General features: G+C 42.8%; 1 protein-coding gene and 1 non-coding gene across 2 annotated transcripts in view; both read left to right on the top strand.

Moving 5' to 3' along the window:
• satb2 (SATB homeobox 2) overlaps positions 1-26978 on the top strand; it is a 173980-nt gene extending 147002 nt beyond the window's left edge. Inside the window, exon 12 of the mRNA XM_052020441.1 lies at positions 26410-26978. Within this exon, the coding sequence (XP_051876401.1) occupies positions 26410-26871 (462 nt within the window). The 3' untranslated portion in view covers positions 26872-26978. The remainder of the gene's footprint in view (positions 1-26409) is intronic.
• On the top strand, positions 11262-11333 carry trnaa-ugc (transfer RNA alanine (anticodon UGC)). Its single transcript has one exon. It is a non-coding gene; the product is annotated as a tRNA-Ala (tRNA).
• Positions 26979-27316: the final 338 nt, after the last annotated feature.

Below are 27316 nucleotides of genomic sequence, written 5' to 3'. Positions count from 1 at the left end.
CTCAACAATACAGTCCACTGCTCCCATATTTCAGAATGTGGTTACTGCACATGCTCTTGCTCTCATTTGTAGCTTCTCTAGATCTGTCTTGTTTTTCTTGTCCCATTGTAGCCTTTTATTGCCTTGCACCATCGTCCCTTTTGCCTTTTAATCATTTCCTGCCGATCTTTTATTTATTTATTCAGTCACGGGATGTTTTTATCACTGGCAATGCCTGCATTTATTATCTATTCCTAATTACCTCTGAAGAGCCAGCATAGTCAAATACACTGCAGACCTTTCCTTCTGATATTTCCTCCCATTCCCCTTTTCCCTGTCTCTGTATGTCCTTAAAAGCTGTTACATCCTTAACTTTTGCCAGTTCTGCTGGAAGATCCATCAAATGTCAACTCTGTTCTCTGTCTTGAGAGGAAAATTTCCAAAATTTTCTGATTTGTTGGCATTTGCAGTATTTTGCTTTTGTTTATTAAACACAAACTAAGGCCTATTTGTTGCACAGTGTTCACTTGTGGAGTGGACAGTGTTATCAAAGGATATTAAAGCCTCTGATGCAGAGGAGATTGATTAAAATGGTGCTGGTAAAGAGGGAGTTCAGAAAGAGGAGCCAAGGTTGATCTTAGAACAGTGGAGAAGTTCAAAATCATGAACGGCTTTGTTAATGTAAATGTGGAGATTGTCAAACGAATCAGAAATTACTTGAGAAAAATGTTTAATGCAATGAGGTATTGTCATTGCATTGTATATAAATTCTTTTTGGACTTTGGAGCATGACATAACTCAACCCAGGACTATCAGGCAAGTGTATCTGCTTATAAGAGCAATCGTTGTCAAAAGCATTGTAAATACAGTGTTAGAGTAACTAACCACCTGACAGGTTTTCTTAAGGTAGTAAGTAGTAAACCACCAACCTTAAGTTAGCAATTGCACTTAGCGATTAGTAAGACATGCACCACAGTGTGGTTAAAGCTGATTCACTATGAATTTTCAGAAGAGAATTAGATAAATGCTTGAAGGAAACAATATTTGCAGGTTCAAAGAGGGAGAGCAAGTGAGTAGGACTGACTGGCTAGCTCTACTGAAGATGTGATAGATACATTGACTTCATTTTATTCTGGATCATTTAATAATTGGACCAAAGGAAGACATGGTCAATTAGCAAACAGTAAGGTACCATAAATGATAATGAGATAAATGATTGCATGATTTGTTTTTGTGATGTTGGTTGAGGGATGAAGCTGAGTTTTCATGTCCCGTTTGTGATATATACTGTGTGTGTGTATATATATATATATATATAGGATGACAATGGGTGGGTTAGAAAGTTTGTAGACAACACAAAGATTGGTGGTGTTGTGGACAGTGGAGAGGGCTGTCAAAGGATACAGCAGGTTATAGATCAGTTACAGATATGGGCGGAGAAAAGACAGATGAAGTTTAATCCGAGCAAGTGTGAAATGTTGTACTTTGGGAGGTCAAATGTAAGGGGAAAGTGTACAGTTAATGGCAGGATCCTTAACAGCAATGATGTTCAGAGGGATTTTGGGGTCTATGTCCATAGCTCCCTGAAAGTGGCCACGCAAGTAGATAGGGTGGTTAAGAAGGCATATAGCATGCTTGTTTTCGTCACTCAGGTCATTGAGTATAAGAGTCAGGAAGTCAAGTTACAGCTTTACAAAGGCTGCACTTGGAGTATTGTGTGCAATTCTGGTCATTCCGTTACAGGAAGGATGTGGAGACTTTGGAAAGGGTACAAAAGAGGTTTACCAGAATGCTGCCTTGATTAGAGGGTATGAGGTATAAGGAGAGGTTGGACAAACTTGGGTTGTTTTCTCTGAGCGACGGAGGCTGAGGGGAGACCTGATGAAAGTTTATAAAATTTTGAGAGCCATTGATAGGATAGACGGTCAGAATCTTTTTCCTAAGGTAGAAATGTCAATTACTAGGGGACATGCATTAAAGGTGAGAGGGGGAAAATTCAAAGGGGATGGGTGGGGCAAGTTTTTACACAAAGAGTGGCAGGTCTCTGGACAGTCTGCTGGGGTAGTGGTGGAAGCAGTTGGGAGAGTGGTGTTTAAGAGGCTCTCAGATAGACACATGAATAGGTAGGGAATGGAGGGATAGGGATAGGGATCATGTGCAGGCAGAAGAGATTGTTTAATTTAAGATCGTGTTCGGTGCAGACATTGTGGGCCAAAGAGCCATCCCTGTGCTCTGTTGTTCTATGTTCTATGTCTTCCAAGTAGTGCAACCATATCTTTTGCCATCTGAAAAGGCAAATATCTGCTCAATTTAACATTTTATTTGATAGATTACACCTCTGACAAAATAACATTCTCCCGCTATTGAACTGATGTGTTACCCTTGATTATAATGTTATGTTTTTTAATGGTGCTTGAATCCACAGCCTTTAGAGCCAGGAGTGCTACTAGTTGAATCAAGAGTGACATATTCGCACCTGCAGAATATGCTTAACAATTGCAAATTTTTAACTAGTGCGTTATGTAGCATGTATGATAGCTGAAATAAGATAAAATATCTTTGTACATTGAAACACACAGTGAAATGCATCTTTGCGTAGAGTGTTCTGGGAGCAGCCCGCAAGTGTTGCCACGCTTCTGGCACCAACATAGCATGCCCACAACTTCCTAACCTGTACGTCTTTGGAATGTGGGATGAAACCGGAGCACCCGGAGGAAACCCACAGTCACAGGGAGAACGCACAAACTCCTTACAGACAGTGGCTGGAATTGAACCCGGGTCGCTGGCGCTGTAATAGCGTTACACTAACCACTACACCTCCGTGCCTGTAATTGATGACTTTTTTTTGTAGCTTTTGAGTTACAATCAATATGCATTAACTCAGATTAGTTATAAATATTGAACCAAATTCATGTTTTGGAAATAGTTGATACCATAAATTATTATTTGCAGGTCTTGTGGTAATAAGGTTATTTGAAACTAAAATTTTGGAAATGTAAAATAATTTGCAGAACATAGAACATAAAGCAGTACAGCACAGGAACAAGCCCTTCAACCCACCATTACTGTCCTGACCTTGATGCCAATCTAACTAATCCCATCGACCTGCACATGATCCGTATCCCTCTATTCCCTGTCTCTTCCCTGTTTCTTCATGTGTCTATCTAAACACCTCTTGAGTGTTGCTTCCACCAGTCCCTTGGCAGCATGTTCCAGGCGTCCACCACTCTATGTGTAAAAAAAAACTTGCCTCGCACATCTCCTTTAAACTTTACTCTCTCACTTTAAATCTATGCTTTTTGGTATTTGACATTTCCACCCTGGGGGAAAAGACTCTGACTCTCTACTCTATCTGTGCCTCTCATAATTTTATATACTGCTATCAAGTCGCCCCTCTGCCTCCGATGCTGCTGAGAAAACAATCCAAGTTCCATTTAACCTCTCCTTTTAGCTGATATTCTCCCATCCAGGCAACATCCTGGTGAACCTCTTCTGCACCAAGGGAAGTGTCAACTTGATTTTAAATTTCTCATCCTTGTTCCCTTAAACCTCACAGTCTCACCTCTGCAGCCAAACATCCAAACCTCTAAGATCTTTGGTCTCCTCCACGTCTGCCCTTAGGGTTATCCCCACTTATAACTACATCCCCATTAGCTGCTAAGCCCCAAGGTTTTGGAGCATCCCTCTGCTGAACTCTCCACCTCCCTTTCCACCTTGAAAACCCAATCCTGAAGTCCAATTTTGTTTGAGAAGCAACTCTGGTCATTCTACTACATTAAAGTGGTTCTCAAACAAATTTGGGTCTTGGGAACTCCGAAGTTCCTTCAGCATGACTGAAGAGATAGTGCAGTGGGGTGTGCTTACCTGTACAAGCAGAAAGGGTTGTACCTTAACCAGAGTGGGACCAACATCTTTGCTAGGAGGTTTGCTACTGCTGTTGTGGGAGGTTTAAACTAAGTTGGCAGGGCAAGGGGGCTCAGAGTAGTTATTCAGATGGAGAGGTACAAGCACTTAAAGGAGAAAAGGTCAGCAATTACACTTGGCAGAACAAGCGAGTAAGTGAATATCAAGGGAATTCAAAGCTAAATTGCATCTATTTTAATGAGTAAAGAAGATGAACTCTAAGATTTAATTAACATGGGGTGTCTATGATATTGTTGCCATCACTGAGAAGTGGTTGAAGAATGGGCGGGACAGAGCAAAATAAAAGAGCTGGTCATTGACTTCAGGAAGGGGGGCAGTGTACATGCACCTGTTTACATTAACGGTGCTGAGGTCAAGAGGGTTGAGAGCTTCAAGTTCCTGGGAGTGAACATCACCAATAGCCTGTCCTGGTCCAACCACATAGATACCATGACCAAGAAAGCTCACCAGCGCCTCTACTTCCTCAGGAGGCTAAAGAAACTCGGCATGTCCCCATCAACCCTCACCAATTTTTACAGATGCACCATAGAAAGCAGCCTTTCCAGATGCGTCACAGTTTGGTATGGCAACTGCTCTGCCTGTGACTACAGGAAACTGCAGGGAGTTATGGACACATCTCAGCACATCACAGAAACCAGCCTCCCCTCCATGGACTATGTCTACACTTCTTGCTGCCTTGGTAATGCAGCCAGCATAATCAAAGACCCCACCCACCCCGGGCATTCCCTCTTCTCCCTGCTCCCATTGGGCAGAAGATACAAAAGCCTGAAAGCACATACCACCAGGCTCAAGGACAGCTTCTATCCCACTGTTAAAAGACTAAACAGTCTCCTTGATGGACTCTTGAACTCACAACCTACCTCCTTATGGCCTTGAATATTATTGTCTGCCTGCACTGCACTTTCTCTGTAACTGTAACACTTTATTCTGCAGTCTACTATTGTTTTCTCTTGTACTACCTCAATGCACTGATGTGATGAAATGATCTATATGGATGGTATGCAAAACAAAGTTTTTCATTGTACCTCGGTGAAATAGTAAACCAATTTACCAATTTACCAACTCAGTATCCCAGAGTATAGAATTTTCAGGGGAGAGAGAGGGGGGAGTGAAAGGTGATGAGGTATTGCACTGTTAGTCAAAGATTGCAGTATTTCAGTTGTGAGGGAAGATATCCTGGGAGGCTCCTTAAACAAGGCCATACGGTCAGAGACTAGAAACAAAAAGGTGTCATCATTTTGTTGAGCGTGTATTACAGACCTCCCAACAGTCAACAAGAGATAGAGGAACAGATATGTAGGCAAATATCAGAGAGATGTAATAAAAATAAAATTATCATATTGGAGGACTTCAATTTCTCAAATATTTACTGAGATTGCCTTAGCATTAAAGGCTCAGAGGGGCACAGAATTTTTGAGGTGGGCACAGGGGAGCTTTTTGACAGTGTGTAGATAGACCAACGAGGGCAGGTGCATTACTGGACCTTATCTTGGGGAATGTAGCTGGTCAGCTGAAGGGAGTGTCAGTAAAGGAACATTAGGGATGGAAGAGGGAAAAGGATAAGGATGGACCAGTAATTAAGGTCTTAAATTGGGGTAAGGCCAATTTCATGAACCTAAGGGAAGGCCTGGCAAAGGTAGATTGGCAGCATCTACTTGCAGGTAAGTCTACATCTGTATCGCCTGATACAGGGTCTCAACCTAAAACATCAGCCATTTGCCTCCGCAGGTGCTTCCTGACCTGCTGAGTTCCTCCATCAGTTTGTTTTTTGCTTCATTAGTTGGGGCACCGAGTGCAGGAGCAGGGAGGTTATGCTCCAACTTTATTAAACCTTAGTCAAACCTCAGCTGGAGTACTGTGTGCAGTTCTGGTCACCAAGGTATAGGAAGGATATGATAGCTCTGGAGAGGGTGCAGAGGAGATTCACCAGGATGTTGCCTAGGATGGAGCAGTTCAGTTTTGACGAGAGACTGGAGAGGCTATGTCCGTTGTCCCTGCCTGGAGTGGAGGAGGTTAAAAAGGGACATGATTGAGGTATATGAGGGGTTTAGATAGGAGAGATGGCATGAAATTTTTCCCCATATCAGAGGTAGGTAAAACTAGAGGACATAAGTTTCGGGTAAGGGGTAAAAATTCAGAAGGGATATGAGAGGGACCTTCTTCAGCCAGAGAGTGGTAGGTACCCGGAGTACACTGCCGGAGAGAGTGGTTGAAGCTGGGTCACTGAAAGCATTTAAGAAGTGTCTAGATGAGCGCTTGAATCACTTAGGCATAGAAGGCTACGAACCAAGTGATGGGCGATGGGTGATGGGCGAAGGGTGATGGGCGAAGGGTATTAGAAGAATGATCCTGGGGATGAAAGGGTTAATGTATGAGGAGCGTTTGATGGCTCTGGGCCTGTACTCGCTGGAGGTTAGAAGGATGAGGGGGGATTTCATCGAAACCTACCGAATATTGAAAGGCCTGGATAGAGTGGACGTGGAGAGGAAGTTTACAATAGTCAGAGAGTCTCAGACCAGAGGGCACAGCCTCAGAATAGAAGGATGTTCCTTTAGAACAGAAATGAGGAAGAATTTCTTTGGCCAGAGGGTGGTGAATCTGTGGAGATTATTGCCACAGGCGGCTGTGGAGGCCGTGTCATTGGGTATATTTAAAACGGAGGTTGATTGGTTCTTGATTAGTAAGGGCATCAAAGGTTATGAGGAGAAGGCAGGAGAATGGGGTTGAGAGGGAAAAATAAATCAGCCATGATCGAATGGCAGAGCAGACTCGATGGGCTGAATGTCCTCCTTCTGCTCCTATACCTTATGGTCTTATGGGTGCCACTGGTCAGCATGGACGAATTGGGCCAAATCACCTGTATGATCCGCTGATTCCCTATGATTCTGTGATTCAAGGGAATTAATTTTATGGATGGTGTTACTATATTGTGCTTAATGTAGAAAACATGAGCCTGTCATAGACAACAGTTGGAAGCATTTCCTTTCATCAAAGTAGTGCAGCTGAGGATGTGGCATATAATAGTGATGCACAATATGCCTTAGTAACTGATGCTGCACATTCCATATAAGCTGCCCCTGAAAGGGTTGCTGGCAGCACGGCCATCTTACAGCTCCAGTGACCCAGGTCCGATTCTGATCTCCAGAGTTTCCGTGTGGAGTTTCACCTTTTTCCTGTGACCACATGGGTTTTCTCCAGGTGCTCTGGTTTCCTCCACATCGCAAAGACAAGCTCGTTAGTTAATTGGCAGCTGTAAACTCCCCTGGTGTAGGTGGATGGTAGGTGTATCAGGGAGGGGGTGGGGGGCTTAATGGGCTAATGTGAGAATCAGTTACAGGGAACACATGAGAGGATTGATGGGTGGCTCTGGCAGCTGCAATAGATTTGATGGGCTGAATGGCCTCCTTTTCTGCCATAGGGAAACACATAAAATATAAACAAAAATGAAAAATGAACGCACAGAGCCGGTTAACTTATTGCTAACTCCAAAAAGTAAGAAGCCCTTCATCAAAACTGCCTGTGCAACAGACACAAATATAAAGTCTTGAAATTTAAAATCAGATTTATATCCCTCTCCTGCCCCCATGTTGTAAATGACAAGTTTCACTGCTTTTTGTTACAAGTTGTGACTCAGCCAGTGGGCCTTCGCATTATCTGTCCTATGTTTATGGGAAGGCCACAGTCTGTTTATAATTTTAATGACAGGATTCACCACAGTGAGGCCAAAGTACTAAATGAAAGGTCAGATGATGAACTGTTGTTTGGTTTCATTGACATGACTTGTGTCGACTTGGATACCTACTTGACAAAAAATGGTCAAATTGTCAAATTAATTTTGTTAAACCCTGCAGAAGCCAGCACTTGCTTTGTGGTGAAAACATTTCAAGAATACTGCCGAAGTGTTGAACAGGAATAGGCCAGTCAACCCCCTGAGCTTCTCCTGACCAAGTTCAATCATGGATGATCTAAGCCTGAGATACAATGAACTCCCTTCACTCCACTTCTCTCTCAATACCGTCATCTAACAAAACATCAATTGCTTTCAGTCATGGAAATTTCAGCTGATCCACGGCCTTCCAACAACTAGTTTGCTTCAAACTGGGAGTGTAAAATGAGCCACATCATCTTAGAATATATTTTAGGCCCATGTGAACCCAACCCTATTCTTACAGAAATTCTGTTTTTTTATTATTATTTTGTTCTTGGTGTATGGTGTTGTTGCAAGCTCATACTTATTCACTGTCCCTACTTTCTGTAATGAGATGGCAATGGACCTCTCTCTTGGAACACTGCAATGTTTCTGGTGATGGCGCTCCCTTACTGTTTGATAGCGGTTCACAGGATGTTGTCACAGTAACAGTGAAGGAATGATGTATGTTCATGTCAGCACAGTGTGTGACTTGGAGCTAGTAGTGTTCCCATCATATTAATACTCTTGCCATATTGTTACTCTTGCCACATTGATACTCTTGCCATTCTTACAAGAGATTTCTCCTTATTAAAATATTACTTTTCGCCTTTTAAAGTAACCTTTGAAAGCTTCTGTTGTCACTAACTCAAGGGCTATCAGAAATGGAACATCAAATGCCGTGAGACATTAAGCTCAGTGATTCGTGAGTAATTTTGATAACATTTAATTTGGAAGTATTTCCATAAGTGTAACAATAATGTTTATTAACTGAGTATAACAATCTCTGTACCTTGGTGGCGGATATTCCCTCCAGTTCTGCATTAAAATACATTTAAACAGGTACATGGATAGGAAAGGTTCAGAGGGATATGATCCAAGTGTGGGGAAACAGAGCTAGCTCAAGAAAACAATTAGGTTGGCATGGACAAGTTTGGCCAAAGGGCCTTTTTTTATGCTGTATAACTCTATGACTCTATTACAGATCACTCCTATAAATGGATCTTGTGCCCCTATACTCCATAGTGCATCTACTACTGCCCAATGTCGCATTAAAAAATGTCATGCTCTGAGACTTCAACAGTGAACCATTGCTCCACATACCAATATACATCATGTTTGTAACTTGCTATGGAAAGTTTTATGAATAATAATTTAATGAAATAGGGAAAACTTTGAACCAATCAGTGGTTTATTTTCCCTAATGATCATTAGCTCAGTTTTTATGGTGAATTTGATGAACAATGGAAAAATGATAAAGACATAACTTCTTATCTAAAAGAACGTTGACTTGAAGCGTTAGCTCTGTTTCTCTTTTCACTGATGCTGCCTGAGCTGCTGAGTATTTCCAACATTAATTTTAATTTCAGATTCCAGCATTTACTTTTTTTTTGCTTTTGGATTGTTGAACTCTGTAAGTTCACTTCTCTGGCTAAGTTATCCAGGTGGAGTTCTTCTGTTACTGCTTGCTAAGGAGCAATTCACACCACTGTTTAAAAAAGTTCATGTGTATGTGTGAGTCAGAGAGAAGGGAGAAAAGATGTTGTTGTGTGGTTCTTTTTCTCACTAAGACAACAAATCCCAAAATTAAAACAACTTTCTTCTGATTTGGGAACATTAGATTCCTAAATCTCTGGCCCGGTCAAGCCATTTGTTGCAAAGTGCTCATTTGGCCTCCCAGATGTTACGAAGAAGTCCTCATTCAGCAATATTTTTGTTCCATCTACCAATATCAGCAGTTGAACAATGTTGCTCTGAGAACATTTGCCAAGGGGTAAGGACGAGTGCCCAGAGGTGACTCACCCCCATTTTAGCCCTAGCCCTTCACTTGCCACTTCCTGCCCCTGTAAGTGGCGTTGCTGGGAACGTTGTGCACAATCCTTACTCATAATTGCCTCGTGCTGCTGCATTGTTCCAGGAGTCTGCTGTATCCACCCATTTTATCTAAATAGGAGACTTGCAACTTTAAAGGCTGGTTCTGATTCAATCAGTTAGCTTTTACAAATGTTGTGCAATAGATTCCATTGAGCTAAAGTACACAGAAGAGAATGCAACTTAGTAAAACTGGCACTTGAATCCTGGTGCAGTGTCTCTGAGGCCCTTGGCTCACTTGCTCCATTCAGCTAACAAATTCCAAGTTTATGTTGAGTCATAAAGTGAAACCAACCCAGGCAAGAATGGGCAGGCAGCAATCTGGCCATTGGTTTGGCACACACAGTTGATGATCGAGGACTGTGATCAACTGCCAGAAATCTGGGGATGAGTAACATCTTTGGCTGCTAGATCACCCAACCTGCTTACTGGAGCAGGAAGTGTGGTGGGGTGGGTGTTGTGGGGAGATTCCTTCAGCAGGGAGTATGATGGGAGGTACCTTTTACAGAAGAAAAGGGTGACAGAGAGGCAAATAAAACATTGTCACTCACTGTCGAGTACAACAACAGCTTGTCGCCTGATGAAAACCCTGGATTATTAAATCTGTTTATTAAATTTATTGTGTACTTCAAAAGCAGACACCTTGTCAGTTAGCCCATGTCATTTTTTTTAGCATGAATTGAAAGTCTGGTTTGATGAGGTGATGGAAGACGACAGCCTTGCTGATGTACCAGGTGGAGGTTTTACTTTGAAGGTACACAGAAATAAGAGGACGGCTTCTGCTGGCTGACACTTTTAAGTTTTGTCTGTTCCCAGTCAGGCCACCTGGTGGGTCACCTCATGAAGCCATTGTCACCTCAAAGGTAAATCTTGACCTTGTCTGTCTCCTCCTGCAGCAAGCCCACATACGATCGGCTGAGCACGGAGTGCCATTGGGATCAGCGGTCATAAGAGAGTCCGTGACCCGTTCACCCACGCTCCCAGCTGAAGGAGGATGCTTGAAGGTGAGCTGTTTTGTGTTGGGAAAGAGAGGCTTGACAGTAATGCAAAGTGGAAAATCGGTTTATTATTATTATCATGTGTACTGAGCTACAGTGTAAAACGTTTGTTTGCATGCCATCCAGGCAGATCATACCATACATAAGTACATGGAGGTGGTAAAAAGAAAACAGAATGCAGAATCTAGTGTTGCAGCTACAGAGAAAGTGCAGTGCAGATAGACAAATAAAGTGCAAGGGCTGTAATAAGCTAAATTGGGAGATCAAGAATTCATTTTTAGCGAACAGTTAAGGGCACGGGTCCAGACTCAGAGATCATCGAGCTCTTGGCGGACTGGAACGATTTCAAGCTGCTGCAGTTGACGGACTTCTACCGGGACAGGCTGCAACAGGCGATGGAAGGAGGGGTGCACGGAGTCAGCTCGGCGTTAACGTACGAGAATCAGTTCAGTGGTCGGGAACATTGGGTGAGTGAGAGGGAGAGAGACCGAGTTTGGGTTATTCACACATCACGGGACTGATGGGATGTCGCAAATCAGAGCCATTGGATGTTAAAGTAGGAAAACAAACAACTGGGGATCGGGGATGTAGCTCAGTGGGAGAGCGCATGCTTTGCATGTATGAGGTCCCGGGTTCAATCCCCGGCATCTCCACGGTGGTGGCCATGAATTTGGAACAGTGCGCGGAAATTCTTGGAGAAACGCGATGCTGCCCCGAACGCCAGAGGTAAATCATTTATCAAGAGCTTGTTGGATAGGCATATGGAGGAACGTGAAATAGAGGGATATGTGGGAGGAAGGGGTTAGGTAGTGTGAGGGTGGTCTGATGGACGGCACAACATGGTGGGCCGAAGGGCCCGTTTTGTGCTGTATGGTTCTATGGTTCTATGGTATGAGAGGTCCATTCAAGAGTCTGATTATAGTGGGAGAGAAGCTGTCCTTGAGTCTGGTGGTATGTGCTTTCAAGCTTTTTATCTTCTGCCCAATGGGAGAGGGGAGAAGAGAGAATGACGGGGTGGGAGGGGTTTTTGATTATGTTAGCTGCTTTCCCGAGGCAGCAGGAAAGGTAGATGGAGTCAATGGAGGGGAGACTGGTTTGCGAGGTGTGCTGGGCTGCACTCACAACTCTCTGTAAGTGAACAAAAATGAATCACCAGATATGATTTCAATTCACTTCAATGGCTACATCAGCCGAAACAGGGAATAAATGGATTGTTCAAAAGCAGATATAGATGAAGACAATCTTATTTAAAGTAACCTGGTAGTGCGGGTACAGCTGCGAGTGCCCTGCTGTCTCGGTCCCATATGGAGGCAGACAACCATGTCATATGCAGTGGCTCTGCTCCCTGAAGCTCCACTGCTAACCACAGCTGTAAATCAGCAAGATGCTCCGCTGAAACAAGGCTGCATCCAGCAATGGTGAGATCTAGAATTTCATGCATATGAGGGCACCAATTGTGTTCTTTGGTGGCTCAGGCATGACAGTTAAATTTATACCACTCACGCAGTAAATTTTTTTGTTAATCAATGGCTGGTTCTTTGAATAATTTATGCAGGTGTCAGTCCTGGGTCTGCTCTCCTAACCTCCACCTGAGCCATCATGTCTACCAAAGTCACTTCACTGAACACACTGAGCAGAAATAACTCTTAAAATTAGCAAGCTGAGGCTGTGAACAAATAAAAGACTTTGGTTAGGCCACAGCTGGAGTTCTGTATGATGTTCTGATTGCCACACTGTAGGGAGGGTATGATTACACTGGAGATGGTGCAGAGGAGAGTCACGCGATGTTGCCTGGGATGGAGCCTTTTGGTTTTGAGGAGAGGCTGGATAGGCTGGGGTTTGGTTCCCCTGGAATGGAGTAGGCTGAAAGGGGATGTGATAGATGTATAAGATAAGATATCTTTATTAGTCAAATGTACATCAAAACACACAGTGAAAAGCATCTTTTATGCAGAGTGTTCTGGGGGCAGCCCGCAAGTGTCACCATGCTTCCAGCGCCAACATAGCATGCCCACAACTTCCTAACCCGTACGTCTTTGGAATTTGGGAGGAAACTGGAGCACCCGGAGGAAACCCACGCAGACTCGGGGAGAACGTACAATCTCCTTACAGACAGCGGCCGGAATTGCACCCGGGTCGCTGGCGCTTTAATAGCGTTACGCTAACTGCTACACTACTGTGCCTGCCCATATACAATTATGAGAGGCATAGATGGGGTAGGTAGTGAGAAACTTTGCCCATAATGGAGACATCTAAAACCAGAGGGGATAGATTTAATATGACATTAGAAGGGATCTGAGGGGGAAAACAAGAATTCAACCAGAGTGTGGCTGCCATCTCGAGCATACTGCCTGAGGAAGTAGTGGAGGTAGATACTCTCACAACATTTAAAATGTATCTGACTGGTAGACCATGGGCCGAAGGGCCTGTTTCTGTGCTGTGTGACTCATGATCCTATAACTCGCATTCCCATCATTGTTTTCACAACCCTTGATCATCCTGAAGCATTTTGCAATCAGTTCACTACTGTCTGAAGGGTAGTCACCGTTGGAAAAACTGACAGCCAATGTGCGCACAGCAAGCTCCCACAAGCAGCAGCCTGATAATGAACCATCACCTACTTTTGTGATGTTGTTGGGCGGTGGGTGGATGAATGTTTCCCAAGACAGTGGGGAAAACTCTCCCACTCTTCTTTGCACTAGTGCAGTGAAATCTTTTACATCCACCTCAGAGCAGTTTAACATCTTACTCAAAGGCACCCTGTTCCTCTGCCTGACAAAAGGTCTTAGATCTCAAACAAAACAAAACTCTGTAGAAAGTTACTAAAATATTCATGTCTACATCTGAAAATCTAACTTTATCTATTAACCTGAATATACTGGTAATCACAAATGGATTTTGAAATACGTCGAAGATGTGAGCAATGTTGGAACATATCTTACATTTTCAATCAGCCAGAGTACAATAAAATGAGAGTAATAAAATTAACATTTCCTTTAAATTTCATTATTTAAACCACCCTCATATTAAACAAAATATTTATTGGTAAACAGCTCAGTACAGGCCTGTGTGTAATGAACCAAATAATCTCCAGTGTCATTCTGTCGTGACATTGCTTCTGACAAGTTCAAATGCAACTGACTCTTACAACTTACTGTGCAGTTCTGGTTTACTGTGTGCAGTTCTGGTCTCCTGGCTTGAGGAAGGATATACTGGCTTTGGAGGCAGTGCAGCAGAGATTCCCCAGGTTAATTCTGGAGATTGATGGGGGTTAGCCTATGAGGAGAGTTTGAGTCACCTGGGTCTATACTCGCTGGAATTCAGAAGAATGAAGGGGGATCTTATAGAAACATATAAAATTATGAAAGGGATAGATAAGACAGAGGCAGGAAGGTTGTTCCACTGGTAGGTGAGACTAGAACTAGAGGATATAGCCTCAAGATTCAGGGGAATAGATTTAGGACGGAGATGAGGAGAAACTGCTTTTCCCAGAGCGTAGTGAATCTGTGGAATTCTCTGCCCCGGGGAAGCAGTAGAGGCTACCTCATTAAATATATTAAGACACAGTTAGATAGATTTTTGCATAGTAGGGGAATTAAGGGTTATGGGGAAAAAGCAGGTAAGTGGATCTGAGTCATGGCCAGATCAGCCATGATCTTATTGAATGTCAGAGCAGGCTCGACGGGCCAGATGGCCTCCTCCTGCTCCTATTTCTTTGTTCTTATGACTCACGCTGCTGACGTTTGAATATTTCAGTTAGTGGAATAACTCTGCATCCTGTGTCTTGTCATTAAATATCCTCCATATATTCGTTCTATTTTGACACGTGTTTCTTTCCAATAACTGATTTAACTCCAATTGACTAACACTGAATTAGCAGTTTTGTGACTTCCTGGTAGGGGAGGAATTTCCACATCACCTTAGTGAAGCTGAAATGCTGAAGAATTTACAGCATTCCCATAAACCCCATGAGAACAGCAGCTCATCATCAACCTCGTGAATTCCAAACAACTCTGCATTTATACATTACCAATTAAACCTACTGCTGAAAGTTAGCACTGATATTTAACAATATCAATACTCTTTAATTATTATATTTGTGAAAAGGAGCAAGTTATATTATGGAGTTACATTTCCTTTAGTTAGAAATTTGTTAGATATTTTTAAAAATATTAATATTTTGGAATTTTTTCTTTCCTTTCTGTGTCTTTTGTTTTTCTCTCTGTTCTAATATTCTAAATCTCTGTTTCCCTTTCTGCACCTGATTTGACTTTATTTTCAGCCTGTTTTCTTCTCTGTTCTTCCTTTCTTTCTGCATCCTTGAATCTCAATGCCTTGTTATGAACCCAAAGTCCCAGATCCCCTCAATCCACTATTTGTGCATACTTCCAATGCAGACAGTTTTTTGAGCTGAGGACTGAAGGAAAACATGGAATTAACAGGTTGAATACAGAAAAATTAGAGGGAGGCAAAACAGGAACAAGAAGGGCAAACAGAATGTACTACAACAGACCAATAGCTAAGACAAAAGGGAATCCTTCTGTAAGTATCCAAATGGTGAATGGTTACAAAGAAGAGAGGACTGCTAAGGGACTGTAAAGGTGATCTACCCATGGGGGCAGAGGGCAAAGCTGAAATACTTATTTTATATTTGTATTTACCAAGGAAGGGGATGCTGCCAAGTTCAATAAAAAGGGAGGTACAAGAGGAAGATGGGGCAGACAAACTATTAGAAAGTCTGTCCATACTAAAAGTGGTCATCACCTGGTCTGGATGGGATACATTTTACATTGCTGGGAGAACTGGGGCTGGAAATTATGATGTGGTTAGACTAAGACCTCCCAGTCTTCCCAAGATACAGGAATTGTACCCGGAGACCAGACAATGACATGTGTTAGATCCTTGTTCAAAGTGGGATGCAAGGACAAACCCAGCAATTACTTATCAGTCAGTTTAACTCCAGTAATGGGGAAGCATTTTTAAACAATCTTCAGGAAAAGTATAAATGGTCATCTCAAAGGAGTCTAAATTAATAAAAGTGATCCATTTATTCAAGGCAAATTGTGTCTGATTTTTCTGATTGAGTTTTCTGACAAGGTAACAGAGAGGAATAACTAAGATTACATGGTAGCTGCCATGTGGGTGGATTTTCAGAAAACACTTTATAAAGTCTCGTAAAGAGCTGATCAGAAAATATGAAACCTATGAAGAAAAGAGAAGTTTTTGGCAGCATGGATAAGAAGTTGGGTTAGGAACATAAAGCGGAGTCCTAGTAAATACAAAAGGGAATCCTTCTGTAGGTATATAAATGGGGAGCAGGCACAGAGGGGAGAGAAGGGACTGATTATGGACCAATCAGATGATCCACCCATGGAGGCAGAGGACAAAGCTGAAATAATTTTCAGACTAGAGAGCCGTAGATCATGGCGTTCCCTAGGAGTCAGTGCTAGGACCCTACTTATGATTATATAACGATGGGTCAGTGGAGTAATGTTTCCCAATTTGCAGAAGGCACAAAGCTTAGAAGTGTGTGGTAAATAAAAAGGAAGATAGTGGTAATCTTCAAAAAGGATGATGAGATAGCAGATGAAATCCATGAGGAGAAACGGTCCATTTGATAGGAAGAAGGAAGAGAGACAACATACACTAAATGAGACAATTCTAAAGGGGTGCAGGAGCGCCGAGATCTGGTCAGACACTCGCATAATCATTGAAGATGGGAGAGCAGGTTGAGAAAGCAGTTAATAAAGCATATGGGATCCAGGTTGCATATGTATAGGCACAGATTACAAAAGCAAGGAGATTATATTGAACCTTTATAAAAGAGTTGTTTAGTCACAGCCAGTCTGCTTCTTGTCAAGGCACTTTAGGAATGCAACAAAGTTCTCCTAGAAAAATTCCAGGGTTAACACGGGTTACTGTCCTTGGAGCAGAGAAAGTTGAGAGAAAATTTGTTAAGAGTGTACAAAATCTTGGCAAGTTGAGATGGGATAAATGGAGACGAGAAAGGGCAAAGGCTGGCAGATACAGATTTAAAGTGTCCAGGGTTGAGGGAAAAGGGTTGTTAAGCAGCACATAATTCTGATCTGGAACACGCTGCTTGGAAATGTCTTTCAAAAGGGAATTCGGTAAATATTTGAAGGTAAAACATTTACAGGACAATGGGGAGAATAGGGAATGGGATTGATTGGATTGTTTGAGAAAAAAGCTGACATGGACTCTGCGAGCTGAATCACCTCCTTCAATGCTATAATGCAATGATTCTCGCGCAGCATACCATGAGATGCTCCATTCTAACACTTTCTGGGCCAATAACAGATCTAAAGAGTATATTAAAATTTGCCTAGATATATGCAAAATGAAAACATAAAATGCATGATGAAAAAGACTCAGATTCACTAGAAATAAACACTCAAACCCCAAGTGATCTACATGGTTCTCTCGGATTACAAGGGCTATGGCACAAATCCAAATCAATCCCATGTCAAAATGTATTCCATTTACACCAGATTCATTAAAAAGGATTAAACATAATTGTGACTTTTAGATTTTAATTGAGCCACAAATGAGGGTTGAGTGGGTTAAACCATGCAACCGTTAGAAGTGAAATTGCACCAATCATGAACCACCACCACCAACCAGACCACACATGTGGCAGGAACACGTGAGGTTGAGTTATATGGGAGTCATATTGAAAATGTTTTGTGACAGTCCTCCAATTCTCCCCCCATCCAAGTTTAAAGCAAGAAGTCACCTGAATTTAATTTGAAATTCAGCGCTCAGCACTTTGAAATCTCCTTTAAGAGTGAACAACCCCACCTGCAAAATAAAATTGGAAGCCACCCGCTGATTGTTCCTTATTTCATATATAAAATTCCATGGTAACCCACTTTTCATGAAAAGTAATCCAGATCACTAACACAATTCCAGTACATATTACAACTTTCCTAAATGTAATCATTCAATATCTTACTTCCTTCCCTGCAGGCATTTCACACATGGCTCCCAGCTGCTTTTAATTGTGGTTTTTCAGCACATTATCCCCTTTATCTCATTTCTTTTTCCCCTCTTATCTTTTTTCAATCAGTGTACTCCTCGTACATTATTAGTTAAGGGTCACATTTCATTTTTACCAAATGGGTTTAGCGACTCATGTCTGCTGAAGGAGAAAATGCACTGCTTCAACCCTTCATTTGTCTCTTGTATGATATAAATAATTTCTTAATTATTACCCACACCCATGACTTTTGGGACTAATAAAATGAGAAGAGAATGTTGCCCAGGGTATAGCAGCTCAGCTTGAAACAAAAATGTACACAGTGTCTGCATTTGGGGCTGTAGTCTTTGCCTTCAATTATACAACACCTTCTCTCCATAATTTGAATAAATCCAATCTTGTGATGATTCCTCCAGGGTTTTAAATACAGTTATTGAATTATTTTGGCAACACCCAATATTTTGGTTGATTACTTGAAGATGCAACTGGCGTCCCTTTGTCTCCTTTAAGTGGTATGCTTCAGCGCTGTCACCACTGGATTTGAGAGAACTGATGATTTATTGGAAAGCATCCAGCAAATTTGGTTGGAGTCACATCTAAATTTCTTATTGTAACCCCACTGCCCTTCAGGACAAGTCCTGAAGCCAAATCAAAGGATGGGAAGCTCCACTGGGCATTGCAATCTCCTTCCTTTCTCCTCTCTACTGGAGAACCCTGACCTCCAGAGTGTGAAGATGATGCCAATTATACACCAATGAGTGAGAGGAAAAAGAGAAAGCTGCTGTCTCCACATAGCCATAGTGAACCCCTCTATAACTTATTTTTATTCCCTGAGTATTAAGAGTTTCAACATAACAGTGAGAAATCCTGACAAAGCTCTGTCTGAGCTTATCCTCTTGTCACTAATAAGCCAGAGGAAATTCCACAACTACTGATGTTTGAAGACCAAAAGGAAAATACAGGAACAGGGAAAGACAGAGAAAACATGAGAAAAAAGAGGAAGATTCATTCCCATGGCTAAGGGTTTCCAGTGGAACACAAGAAAGGATGTAACTTGCAATTTTGGGCCAGGTTTTTGGGTGAGTGGAACACATAATAGCAATTCTTACACCAGACATGAGTTCAGTATTCACAGCGCAGCTCACAGCACTCATGAAACTGCACATCTGAAATAATGTTGCAGGAAATAAAATGTTAATAACTCCCAAGTACTTCTCCTTAAGCGATTGAAGCCTTTCTTGTGTTCCACTGGATGGCTGTGCATTGTGGCAAGGCAGGGCAACATGCAACCAGTACTCAGCTGTGGCAGTCAAGAGCGAAAGAGAGTGGGAATTAACAACTACCTTTTCAAAATCCAAAAGATAATGTACATACCTTCATCATGAATTTTCACAGACAATACAGTATGTGTGAGACAAATCACACATCTGACTTCCTGATTAACGACACCCTGAAAGTCTGTTCTTTTTCTGTGATAAGGTTCACTGGAAGATGCTAGCCCTTGCTTGTATAGATTTTCTTTGCAGGATCGAACATTGTTTGAGATATGTTTGTGAGAAAATATGATTTTTTGCAAGACACGGGACACGGTTCTCTTTGAGGACCTCACCCATTATTGTATCTGGCTCTCCTGCTCTCCTAATGTTGACATTTCCTTTCATGTGATTATCCTAAGAGTATGGTGTGTTCCTTTGCTTGGTTCACTTGGAGATGCTGGCTGTGGTTGTCAAAGGGATCAAAAGATCACCTCATTTCTTTAAAAGTTGTCTATTTTGTTGTTCACAAGTCACCCATGGCTCTTTCAGAACTTCAACATTAATCATGCCCAACAGTAATAAGTTGGCTGCAAAATGATTTTTTAGGCCCTGATTTAAGGAAAGCGATGCTATAAATGCAAGTCAACACTCATCTTGAGTGCAGTTCCCCTGAAATTGCCTACTGTTGCCAATAGTTCTCCAAGAGAGTTGTGCAACAGTTTTAAAATTCTCACCCTTGTTTCCCAATCCCTTAGTGCCTTCGCTCCTCAACATCTCTATAATCTCCTCGGACTCTACACAGCTCTGATTATCCAGAGCTTTTCCAGTTTTGGCCTCTTGAATATCCTGGATTTAATTGCTCCACCATTAGCAGGTGTGCCTTCAGCTGCTTGGGTCGTAAGCTCTGGAATTCCCTCTTAAACCCCTTCGCTTCTTGATCACTCTTTCCTCTATTAAAATCTTAATATCTACATTTAACCAAGCTTTTGCTTGTTTGCACCAATATTGGTCAAACACAGACAAGGAAACCTCCTAATTACTGCATACCATTCTCCCTCGACTGACAAATCAGTGCTCCCCCATGTTGAACAAAACTTGGAAGAAGCACTGAAAGTAGCATAGAATGTGCTGTGGCTGGGGAACTTCAGTGTCCATCACCAAGAGTGGCTTGGTTGCACTACAACAGATCAAGCTGCTGACTCTTGTTGGACGTAGCTCTCAGACTGGGTCTGCAGCAGCTTAGTGAGTGAACTGACATGAGGGATCAACCAACTTGACCTCATCCTCACCAAGCTATCAGTGGCAAATGCATCTTGTCCGTGATAGAATTGTGATAAGATACCACCGCCTAATCCTTGTGGAGACAAAACCCTGCCTTCGCACTGAGAATACAATCCACTGTTTTGTGTTAAACTACAAATGTGCTGAATGGGATGGACTCAGAATAGATCCGGCAGCTCAGAAAGGTACACCCATGAGGTGCTGTAGATCATCAGGAATGTCCACCATCACCATCTGTTACCTTATGGCCTGGCATGTCCCTCACTCTACCATGACGATCAGCCCTGGTTGAGTGAAGAGTGCAGAAGGTCATGCCAAGGGCAGGGCGAGGCACGTGTCAAATGATGAGGTGCTGGCCTAGTGAAGCTGCAGTACAGGCTCAATTCCATGCTAAAAACCAAACACAGCATGAATAGACAGAGCTAAATGATTCCACAACTAACAGATCACTCAAAGCTCTCCAGACCTGCCACATCTAATCTGGAGTGGTGGTGGGCAACCAAACAGCTTACAGGTGAAGGAAGTTCCAAGAACATTCTCGTCCTTAACAATGGCATGGCCCAGTATGTGTGTGCTAAAGAAAAGGCTGAAGCATTTGCAACCATGTTCAACCAGAAATGTTGAATTGATAACCAATCTTGGCTTCCTCCTGAGACCCCACCATCACAGGAGCCAGTCTGCAGCCAATTTGATCCACTACCTGTGGTATCAATAAATGGCTGTGAGCACCAGTTTCCACAAAGGCTACACGACCAGGTAATATCCCACCTGTAGTACTGAAGACCTCTGCTTCAGAACTAACTATGCCTCTAGCCAAGATATCTCAGTTATAATACTGACATTTACCTGCAATGTGAAAACTTACCCAGTTATGTCCTATTCACAAAACCCAGGGCAAATCGATTCGGCTAATTGCCATCTAATCAGTCCACTCTCAATCATCAGCAGTGATGAAAGGTGTCATTGAGAGTGCTATTAAAGTGGCACTCATTCATTAGTAATCTACTCAGTGATACTTATTTTTGGATTTCACCAGGAACAAAAATGGACCAAAGAGCTAAACTCTAGAGATGAGGTGAGAATGACTGCCCTTGACACCAAGTGGCTTCAAAGTGCCATTATTTGAAGTCAAAAGGAAAGCACTGCGGTCATTAGAGTCATAACTTGGGCAGAGGAAAATAGTTATGTTTGTTGGAGGTCGATCATCTCAGTCCCGGGAGATCACAGCAGGATTTCCTCAGGGCAGTGTTCTAGACCCAACCATCTTCAGCTGCTTCATCAGTGATTTTCTTTCCATCATAAGATCAGAAGTGGGGATGTTTGCTGATGACTGCACAATGTTCAATTCCATTTGGAAATCCTCAGCCACAAAACAGCCCATACATGCATTCAGCAAGACCCAGGCAACATTCCTGGTATGGCCTGATAAATGGCAAGTAATATTAATGCCACACAAGTGCCAGGCAATGGCTACTGCAACCAGAGAGGATCTAACCATCTACATCCAATGCCGTTTTGATCACACAGTCCCTACCATCAATGCCTTGTTTGGGGGAGGTGGGTTGTCACCATTTATCAGAAACTTAACTGGACCAGCCACATAAATCCTGTGGCTTTCAGAACAGGTCAGAGACAAGGTAGAGCAGCAACTGACTCACCACCTGACACCCTAAGGCCTTTCCATCATTTACCACAGGCAAATCAAAAGTGTAATGAATTGCTCACCACTTGCCTGGATGACTGCAGCACCAACAACCCCCACAAAAATTGCCATAATCTATGGGAAAGCAGCCTGCTTGCCCACCACCCATCCACTACCCTAAGCATAAATTCCCACCACCACTGGCACACTGTACCATCTCAAATTGCACTTTGGTTACTCACCCAGGCTATTCTGGAAACAATGGGGGCCTGGGAACACCAGCTCCTGCAGCCTCTCTCTGAGTCACACACCATCCTGATTTGGAAGTACAGGACATCCGTAGTTCGTATTGGGTCTATATCCTGGATGCACGTGCGCGCGTGCGGCACACACACACACACACACACACACACACACACACACACACACACACACACACACACACACACACACAATGAGAGTACCTTCACCACCAGGTCAGCAGTGGTTCAAGAAGATACCTCACTGCCATCTTCTCAGGGGCAATTGAGGATGGGCAATAAATTAGCCTTGTCAACAATGCCCAGATCCTGAAAGTGAATGAAAATAAAATTCCTAACGTGGCCCGTTGTCAGTTTTTGTTTGATAACGTTCCAGTGAAGCTGTGTTCTGCTACATTGAAGTTGTTGCTGTTGTATCATTCATGGTCACCCTCAGCTTCCTCACACCATCGCTGCCACGTCCCACAGATTGCTGCTCACTGCCACAATAGGGACGTCACTCAAATTTCATGCCACAGGAGAGAATTCATCGTCTATGTTTCCTTCAGCCTACAGGAGCAAGCAGAGTGGGCCCAGACATTCTGCGAGCTTTCCCAAAGGGTGAGCATCTGGTGACTGCACTCATGAACTTACCTGGCAACCTCCTGCCAGGACAACCGGGTTATGGCTCTGGGGGATGGGGGGAGGAGGGGGGTCTATGTCACTTATGCACAAAGAACATGCCTTCAGTGGGCATTTTGTAACCAGCCTGCTCAGGTCCCTCAGATGTAAGATAAGATAAGATATCTTTATTAGTCACATGTACATCAAAACACACAGTGAAATGCATCTTTTATGTGGAGTGTTCTGCGGACAGCCCGCAAGTGTCGCCACGCTTCCGGCGCCAACATAGCATGCCCACAACTTCCTAACTCGTATGTCTTTGGAATGTGGGAGGAAACTGGTGCACTCGGAGGAAACAGTCACAGGGAGAACGTACAAACTCCTTACAGACAGTGGGCGGAATTGAACCCGGGTTGCAGGCGCTGTAAAGCGTTACGCTAACCGCTACACTGCTCCCTTCCCCTTCTGTCACTGCAGGATCCATTCATTCAGTAACAGCACTCGCCAGTAACTGGAAAAGTGTTGCTTGTGTTACCTCTTCAAGAGCTGGCTTCAGGGACTGCACCTGCTGAGTTAACTGGTGACAGCTGTAAAATCTTGCCATGCATCAGTAGGGAATATCAACAATTGGCAATGTCTATTTAAGTATGATGTCACTGCAGGGAAACTTACTGTGCAATTGAATTACTCTTTCTTAATGAGACTTTCGCTAACAGCATGAAATAATTTCTTTCAGTCCAGAGCTGAGTTCCAGATTTGGGACGTTCTTGTAATAACTGACCTCTCAGTGGAGTCTGGTTATTTCTCTGAAGGTTATTTATAGTGGCTGTTGTCAGGCCAAAGCTGGGATGGACTGTTGGACAAGCATTGAGTGGAACGAATGTCATGTCTTGTTACCTCTTTCAGCTCCAACATCCTTCACACTCTCTGAGCTCCCCCAACTCTGCATTCTCAGTTTAAACCACTCCACCATTGATGACAAGCTTTCAACCTTCAGAACTAAACTCTGAGATAATCCTCCAGCCTCTCCACCTCCCCTTCTCTCCCTTCCTTTGAGATGCTCATTAAAACCTACATCATTGACTGAGCTTCACTCACCAGTCTTAATGTCTTCTGCTGTGCTTCAGTGGCAAATTTTATGCAATAACACTCCTGTGAACTCTTTGGGATGTTTTGCTAAGATGGTGTGTAAATGCATTGTTGTTGTAGTGGTGCAGAAGTTATTGTACAGGCTGTCTGCGGTTATAAACACCCAACTAATATGGACACCCCTACATATGAGCGAGTTCCGTAATATTATTAAATTTAAAAGTCCCAACGTACGTGCATACATACATTCGTTCCTACGGACAGCAGAACTAGTTTCCTCTCTCTCTCCACTTGTGGAGATGTTCTTTCTTATCAATCATATGCTTTTGATGTCATTCATTACAGTACTGTGGAGGTGTGGTTACCATAGCGAGTACTTTTTGTGTATTTTCCATCTTATGGACGAAATTGACTTACGGATGTCTGTAAAATCGGAACCCGTTCATTACCCGGGGACGGCTTGCACATCTCTGGAAGTTGTTTCGGTTTACTGCCCTGTAATCTGGCATCAGTTAGTTTAAAGCCTTTTGCAACAACAGTTTGCCTCCACTCTCCTCAAACATTATCTGTGCAATACAATTTAAAGTCAGTGATTGGATAATTTGCTAAGTTCTAGGTGCATCTCCACACAGTGGGACACAAACCAGGATAGTGAGTTTCCCACCTTCCTACCCCTCCTAGGCTTCATGAAGGGCAATATTTGGCAAATCCCAACCCCCCTGCCCTTTCTCTTGGCCTTTGGGTGTGTTGAGGCAATCTCACATAAAATATGAACAGCACTCATGCAGCTGTACAATTTGCAAAGGCATGATTAAATCAGTTGTTTTACAAAAGCAATGCTTGTTGAGGAAGATTCAACACAATTTGCCAGTAATTCTGATAGTGTTTTTTTTGTCCCATGTCCTAATTTGTTACATTGTGGAGTTTGTCATTCGATCAGTTTAAAATTGATGCCTGTGCTGAGATAGCTGGTCTCAACTGGGAGAGTGTCTGAAGTACTGAAGTTATCCTCAGTGCTGTGAACATAAAATTGACCCATGTTCATGTTCCATTCTGTCTGTCATCTTCGCCATCCTTACAACCCTCTTTGGAACTTGACATTTCAAAGAGTCATAGAGCCATATGGAACAGAAACAGGCTCCACCGAGCCCACACCAACCATCAAGCACCATTAATCATACGCAATCCCATTTCACTCTCTCCACACTCTCACCAGCTCCCCCGGACTCCATTACCTACCCGACTCAGGCCTCTTGTTTTGTATCCAATTGGCACTGGCAGTTTTACTCTGAAGTCCTTGCTTAAGCCATTCCATCTTTTTATATTTCCTTATGCTCCATAAAGCCTCATGATTAGACCAAACTTATGGTTGCCTGTCCTAATATTTTCTCGGAAGTGTCTTGAGTTTTTTTAAAACAGTGACGATTTTTTTTGCTTGTGCACATCGCTATAGATTGGTAATCTAGCTGGAAGAGAGCATCCTTGCATATTGGGTGAAGAAAAGGTTGGGCTTAACTTTGATCACTAAGTTGTCCACCGTGTCTCACTGTCAGGACCGTATCTGGGAGTATTCAGTGTGATGACGTTGAGCCCTATCAGGCCACGGGCCAGAGGCTGTGATTGGTGGAAATACAATCCCACTGTTGGGTGTCCATACACTGATTGACACCTACTTCCTGCAGCCCGAGGACAAGTTCTCGTACGCAGCTCTGCAGCTTGGCCTCCCAGGAACTAAGTTCGCTCCAAAGGCCCAGGGCTGTGGTGCATTTTGTAAGCTGCTGGAGATGTCAGGTCAGATCCGGTGAACAAAGTCAATGACATAGCTAAGGAGGAACTTGTGCAACTCTTGAGTGAATATGTACTGAAGGCAAGGAAAGCAGATGCCATCTTTTTATTTATATATTATTGCTTCAGGTAAGCAAAGCTAATGCCGGTCTTTAGGTATCAGTCATGTCAGTGGAGCTATCTCAGTCAGAGATTCTCAGAATGAGACTGTAGAATCAAAACACAAGTTGGAAAGAGAATGTTCCTGTTGTACTTCAGCATGAGAACAGGTGAGAAATTACAGATCTGGGAAGAGAAAAGGCACAACACGAAAAAATGTCACAAATTTACAAACGAATGAAACAATCCTAAACTTATGATGGGAACATTCCATTCTGTGGGCCACAGCATATGGAGCTGTTCTTAAGTAGTGTGGAGATGGGGGAGGGGATTAGGTTAGGGAGCTCCACTGGGATAATTGCAGCTTCTGAAAGGAAATTAAATTTAGCTAAGACCCAAGGATAAGTTTCACTGCCATGCCATCAGTCTGTGCAAACGTGATTAAATATCAAATCCAAAGGTGGACTGGTCTGTAATATTTGACAGATCTTTTGCAGCTGATCTTGTACATGTAATATTATTACTGTATTGAAGTATTGATTTATTACATGACCAATTGTGTAAATGATTCTTAGAGGATTGCATTACAATTAAAATGAAGAAAGTCCAACCAAAGGGAAGAAAAAAAAGTCTATGCACTGATGACATGCCTACTGGAAGAGAATAAACAGCAAGAATTGGGTCAGAAAGTAATTTTGTGTTTCTTTAATAATTTAGGCACTGCACAGACAGCAATCCCAGTCTGCGAAGGAGACTTCACCCCCACGAGAGGAGAAAGGCACTCAGCCACAAGCTGCTGCCGAGGATAACTGTGCCAAAAAACCCAGGTCACGTACTAAGATCTCCGTGGAGGCACTGGGCATCCTTCAGAGCTTTATCCATGACGTGGGCTTGTACCCTGACCAGGAGGCCATCCAGACCCTTTCTGCCCAGCTGGATTTGCCCAAGCACACCATTATCAAATTTTTTCAGAACCAGCGATATCATGTTAAGCATCATGGTAAATTAAAAGAGCACTTGGGAACCACAATAGATGTTGCGGAATATAAGGATGAAGAGCTGCTTACGGAGCCGGAGGAGAACGACAGCGAGGAAGGCTCTGAGATGTACACCATGGAGGCGGGAGAGGAAAACCTCAGCAAAACCAAAGCCAAACCTCCAGAGCTCGACCAGAAATAATGTGAAACACCAGCGAATGCATACCTACATAAAAGCTTGTTGACAGTTCAATGTGCAGCTTTGTGTTATGCATTAAGTGCATTTGGTGTATAGCAGTATTCAATATGCAGGTGTAATCTAATGTTGCCTTGGTATGGAATTCCAGAAACAACTTTTTTTTCCCACAGACTTTTGTGAGTCTTACAGACTGGGAAAGATTAAACTCACTCCAGAGTTTGTTCACTAACTCAATCCTGCACTAAGAGTTAAATAAAGGAACACTGGGGTCAAATTGAAAACGGACATGTTCTCAGAACTTACCCTGGACAAATCTCTTCATACAAAAGTTCTGTGACTTTACACTGAAATGTAAAATGAAGGTTCACCCAGTTTTGTCCTCAAAACCACTTTATGATGAATTGTTTTGGTTCTTGATAAGCTGCCTGCAACAGGGGTGTGGTGACTT

Source organism: Pristis pectinata, chromosome 1 (genome assembly GCF_009764475.1).
Source record: "Pristis pectinata isolate sPriPec2 chromosome 1, sPriPec2.1.pri, whole genome shotgun sequence".
Lineage (NCBI taxonomy): Eukaryota > Metazoa > Chordata > Chondrichthyes > Rhinopristiformes > Pristidae > Pristis > Pristis pectinata.
The sequence above is the reverse complement of the archived record's forward strand: the minus strand, read 5'-3'. Positions and strand labels throughout refer to the sequence as shown.